General features: G+C 44.9%; 1 protein-coding gene across 1 annotated transcript; it reads right to left on the reverse strand.

Annotated features, from left to right (window-relative positions):
* Window positions 1-4,182: 4,182 nt before the first annotated feature.
* On the reverse strand, window positions 4,183-5,217 carry LOC147900469 (UPF0496 protein 4-like). Its single transcript, XM_087376657.1, has one exon. It carries the CDS (start codon window positions 5,215-5,217, stop codon window positions 4,183-4,185), a length of 1,035 nt encoding a protein of 344 aa, XP_087232783.1.
* Window positions 5,218-5,898: the final 681 nt, after the last annotated feature.

The following is a 5,898-nucleotide window of genomic DNA, read 5'->3' on the forward strand; positions in this document are numbered from 1 at the left end:
GAAGAAAGCCTTGTATGGCTTGAAGCAAGCACCTAGAGCATGGTCTGACAAGATAGGATAATATCTTGTCACTATTGGCTTTTAGATTTCCAAGGAAGATTTCTTACTTTATGTGAGAAAAACAGAGAAAGGTATTATGTTGCTTGTCATTTATGTTGATGATTTGATCATCACAGGTGATAGTGATGAAGATATCCTTCATGTGAAAATGCTGTTGAAGCAAAAGTTTGAGATGAAGGATTTGGGAGAGCTGCATTATTTCTTGGGCATTGAGGTGATTAGATCACCATGTGGGATACGGCTCTTGCAGAGGCAGTATGGATTGGACATGCTGTCCAAATCTGGGATGATAGGATGTAAGTCTATTTAAGTTCCTTTGAAGCAAAATGTGAAGCTGAGTGCAGATGCAGATGAGCTTTTGGAAGACCCTACTATGTACAGACGCATAGTAGGAAGTTTGATTTATATGACTATTACCAGGCCAGATTTGAGCTATGCTATTGGATTGTTAAGTCAGTTTATGCAGGCTCCAAGGAAACTGCATTTGGATGCCGCTAGACGCATACTCAGGTATGTGAAGTCCACATTGTAGTATGGACTATTTTATGAGGTTGGGGTTCAGATACAATTGCATGGATACACTAATGCTGATTGGGCTGGTAGTATTTCTGATAGACGATCTACTAGTGGATATGTGTTCTCTTTTGGGAGTGCTACAGTCACTTGGAGTAGCAAGAAACAACCTACAGTTGCCTTGTTGAGCATAGAGGCTGAGTATAGGGGTGCAGCGATGGCTGCATGTGAGGTAGCTTGGTTACATAAGCTACTTAATGATATGCATCAATCTACAGATGGGCCAGTTGTCATTTATTATGACAACATGAGCAATATACACTTGGCAAATAACCCAGTCTATCATGCTAGAACAAAGCACATTGAGGTACATTATTAATATGTGTGGGAGAAGGCTTTACTAGGTCTTATTGATCTAGTTTATGTCAGCACAGAGGATCAGGTAGCTGACATATTCATGAAGGCATTGGGTGCAGAGAAGCTGTGCAAGTTTAGAGACCTGCTTGGTGTGCAGGAATTGGGATTGAGCTCGAGGGGGAGTCTTGAGATATCAAGCTCCACTCATGATATGCCAGGACTGTTGTGCATTTATGTCACCGACTTGTTAGCTGCAGATGCGGTTGGTACACCGCCCATGAATAATAGTTGGATGATAGCTATCCTTATGTACTCTAGTTTGTGGCTCAGTTAGTATGCCACCTTAGTTAGCTGAGTTTGGTTTGAGATCCACATATAGGTTTCTTCTATTTCTTTGTACTAGAGTTCTTTTGGCTTTCACAACTAAGAAGAGGAAAACTGTTTTCAGCCTCCACCTTTGTGTGTATTCCCCCACTGTGTATGTGAGAAAGCTGTAAGTGAGACTCCTTCCTTCACTCCCACTATCTTCACAGTTCAAATGAAATCTCACAAAAAATGAACCTACATTGCTTAAAGAGTCTCACCTTCTTCAAAAACTTCTTTTCACACAAGCACAGAGGGAGAAGGGTGGAGAGGGAGCACAAGTGTTAGGAGAGGGGCTGGGTAGGGGTGAGGAGTGGAGAATAGAGAGAAGGAAAGTGAGGTCGTCGAATATAAGGTGGGAGGAGAGATTTTTTCTTTTCCCGCAATAGAGATGCCAAAGAAAGCATCGTGCAGGGGTTCGGGTTTAAGCCTCGAAGCGTTGCTGGTCAGTCACTATATAGCGACGTTTATATCCAAAAAGCATCGCTATATAGTGATGGAATAGGGCAAAGCATCATTATATAGCGACTGAACAAAGAAAAGCATTGCTATATAGCGACGAAACAGGGCAAAGCGTGGCTATATTGTGATGGTTCAGGGCTCTTATTGTTAGAAGAGAGAAAAGGAGCTCATGGGTGGCTTTTTTTTGGATCTTAATAGATTTCCTTACAACTCATGTTGTGATTTTGGAAGTGTGCAGATGGAAGGGATGAGTGGAAGCTTGTCAGATGATGCGCCAATGCCTGGGAGCGCAAAGTAGCTTACGAAGAGGTTGTATTGTCATTGCACTCATTGCAAGCGAGAAGTACATATTGTCATGTGCCACTTGCGAATGTATGGGGAGGAGCCCAAACCAATGCCCACCATTGGTGTTGCATGTCGTGATGGATCATCGCTAAGTCAATGCTATTTGAGTTCATGATTAATATTGGATACCATTATGACACAAAACCTTGAGACAAGATCTTAGACTTACACGAAATCTTCCTTCACATGTTGAGCAAGACTATAGTCTCCCGGATGTGCCAGATGATGATGAGGGTATGGTGGACATGATGGATTTTGTTTTCAGGGGCACTACATCACATGTACATGTGATGTGAGAGTCACTACAAGGCATAGGCCATTTTTCGATGAAAATACAGATGCTTTTTACATTAAAATTTTTTTTTTCACGGGCACAAACGTTGCCATAAAAGTTGCTAAAAGTCTCGGAAAAGAACCGTCGCTATAAAGCATCACTATATAGCGACGATGATAAACGTCACTATATAGCGACACTGGTAAACGTTGCTATATAGCGACGATTAACAGAACTAAAAAAAAAAGGATTAGTGGGGCTAAACAAGGCTTGCTATGGCCCTGTTTAGCCCCACTAATCCTTTTTTTTTTGTAATTACAAAACAAAAAGAAAGAAGAGGGAAAGGAGAGGGGAAGAGAGGAAAAGAGAGAAGAAGAGGAAGAAGAGAGAAAGAAGAGAGAATAAGAGAAGGGGGAAAGAGAAGGAAAAGGAAGAGGAAGAAGAGGGAGAGAAGGAGGAAGAAGAGGAAGAGGAATCTAAAGAAGAGGAAGAGAATAGGGAAATGCGAAAGTGGAGGAGAAGAGAAAGAAGAGGGAAAGGAAAGAGGGAAAGAAGAGGAAGAAGAGAGAAAAGAGGAAGTGGACAAGAAGAGGAATCTGAAGAAGAGGGAAGAAGAGGAATCTAAAGAAGAGGGAGAGAAGAGGGAAAAGAGAAAGTGCAGGAGAAGAGGAAGAAGAGGGAAAGGAAAGAGGGAAAGAAGAGGAAGAAGAGGGAAAAGAGGAAGTGGACGAGAAGAGGAAGAAGAGAGAAAGCAGAGAGAAAGAAGAGGGAAAGGAGAGGGGAAAAGAGGAGAAGAGAGAAGAAGAGGAAGAAGAGGGAGAGAAGAGGAAGAAGAGAGAAAGAAGAGAGAATAAGAGAAGGGGGAAAGAGAAGGGAAAGGAAAGAGGGAAAGGAAGAGGAAGAAGAGGGAGAGAAGGAGGAAGAAGAGGAAGAGGAATCTGAAGAAGAGGGATAGAAGAGGGAAATGAGAAAGTGGAGGAGAAGAGAAAGAAGAGGGAAAGAAAAGAGGGAAAGAAGAGGAAGAAGAGGGAAAAGAGGGAAAAGAGGAAGTGGACGAGAAGAGAAAGAAGAGGGAAAGGAAAGAGGGAAAGGAAAGACGAAGAAGAGGGAGAGAAGAGGAAGAAGAGAGAAAGAAGAGAGAAAGAAGAGGGAAAGGAGAGGGGAAAAGAGGAGAAGAGAGAAGAAGAGGAAGAAAAGCATGTTTCTCCTTGTATTGCTAAGACTATGTGCTAATTTTCATGCTTGATTTTTAGAGGTTAAGGACTTGTAGGCATATGCTTTCTCCTTGTTTGTAGGCTTATGCTTGTCTCCTCAATCCAATCCCTTTGAGAAGTTGTCCCACTCTTCCTTTGGATTGCAGGTAGCTGTTGCCATCAATCTGGTAATATGGATCTACGAGGAAACGCTCAGCAACTTTCACCCAGTGCGAGCATGTTGGAATTAGTTGACTCTACTAGTATATCCTTAAGAACAATTTCTCATAGCTTTTCTCCCTTGACGTGTGCCATCACTGCATTTAGTATGATCGCGTCAAGACAATTATTTGTTGCTAGCCCAGAGTAGTTTTTATCAATCCTGACCGTAGTTTTTCTTTCCTCCCACATCCGCTTCACTTCGTTTTCATCGATATAAATAGATAGATCTTACTAGCTACCAATTTATGTGTATGAGCTCATTTTTAATACTCAGGAAGAGATATACATGACGACTTTCCGTGGCTATTCCAGAAGGGTTTGTACAGAATGGACACTCGAGTATTGTTACACGGTCCTCGCTCCGAGCAAAATTGGTCTTCGGACTAGTATTGTCTAACCAAATGGGGCTCTGGAGCGGGTGATGGAATCCAAAATAGCGACTCGGATGGCTACGAGCGTTCGGGAGACGCCTTCTATCTGCTGCTGCAGCGGGAACACAGATGTTTCTATGTCGCTGCAGGTTTTCTGTAGGGCTTCGGCACTTCGCGTTAGCTGTTCTGTCGTAGTGCGAGCATCAGGAACAAGATTGTGGGTCGCGAGAGCGTCGTGGAGGAGTCGTCGAAGGTGAGTCACGGCGACATCCAGGCTTCGAAGCTCGTGCAAGAGAGGTGCGGTATCTTTGGAGCTCCGCCTCTCCTCTCGCGCTACGTCTTGTTGCAAGGCGAGCAGAGAAGACGACCAGGCATGCGCATGCGTAGGCTGCTGCGGGCTTCCAGAAACGCATCCGATCATCGTAGAAAACGTAGACTTCCTGGGTTTCCTCGGGGACAAAGCAGCAACAAGGGCCGCGCAGGCGAAGACGGTGGTGAGAATGGAACCATCCAGTGCTCCCGATGCAGTGCTGCTCTTGAAGCGCTTTTCATTTCCCATTCGGCGTAGCAAGTAACCGCAAGCTCCCAGCATAGCAGATCTCTCTCCATCTTTGTGGGCGGCCAGGGAGTGGGCGCACTCGGACATGGTCTTTGTAGCCCGAATCAGCTTGGAATGGGTGACAACACTCTCCTTGGGCCCCAAGCAACGAAGCGCATGTTGAACCAAGCGCAAGTAGCCGCCGATGTCGTCGGTGGCCTGTTTCACAACATTGCAGACGTCCAGTAATTTGACACACTCGTCCAAGTAGCGTTCCAAGAGTTGAACCTCAATGGGCAGCTCGAGGATGGGGAGAAGCGCTCGGGCAGAGGAGTGCACCACGGCCATGGCGTCGAGCAGCCAGTTGAGGTGCAGGTAGGCCGAGCCGCCGGTCTGCTTGAGTTGCTGAAGGCGTTCGGCTAGGTCACCTTCAAAGGTGAGCAGGGCTGGATGGAGTTCTCGTGCAGACCTGGGTCTTGCGGGACGGGCCAACAGGGACGAAACAAGTGAGGAAGCCATAATTATGCTTGCAGAGGCGAGCTGCGAAGGAGGACGAAATTGCAGGGAAGGAAGGAAGGGGAGATGCAAGAGGGTGATGAAGATGATGGAAGTGGGCAAGGGGATTTTAATCAACCTTCGTCTCTCGTGCACATGGTCACCACAACGAGTCTCACCACTAATATTTTTTTCCCACCACACACACGATGCTGCATTTGCAACGCGAAAAGCCGAGCCCGAGGCAGGTCTGCTCCTCCTCGCCCTAACCACTCCACATGATAGAACTCATAAGATATGCGTAGAAAGCAACACTCGTGCTGCTTCATCTCCTAGGATATGGGCTACAATTTGAAACGCCAAGCGATATGGAATACTTGCCTTAAAGTTACCCTAAGATATGCATTGTGTGCACCATGCATGCGAGAAAAGATAAGATGAGTTGATTTATTACACACACAAACATATATATATATTCTAGGGTCTAATACCTCAAATAGGATAGCCAAAATAGAAAACGTCGTCCATATATCTAATGCATGTGCCTCTTCTAGGGTGCAAGGAGGCAAGGATGGATTGACAGCTAAGTTTTTTACTATGCATAACCTAGGTGACACCTCACTTAATTTTGAGATGCTTGCCCCAAGACAAAGAATGCATTCACCATATAATTCCTTACGATTACATGTACACTTTGAAAGCTAA

This window comes from Dipteris shenzhenensis, chromosome 7 (assembly GCF_047967505.1).
Source record: "Dipteris shenzhenensis isolate YYH24624 ecotype China chromosome 7, Dip_SZ_1.0, whole genome shotgun sequence".
Taxonomy (NCBI): Eukaryota; Viridiplantae; Streptophyta; class Polypodiopsida; order Gleicheniales; family Dipteridaceae; genus Dipteris; species Dipteris shenzhenensis.

Bases quoted from the DNA above. Each gene is read 5' to 3' on its own strand.
- LOC147900469 (XM_087376657.1), bottom strand. From the start codon at position 5,217: ATGGCTTCCTCACTTGTTTCGTCCCTGTTGGCCCGTCCCGCAAGACCC.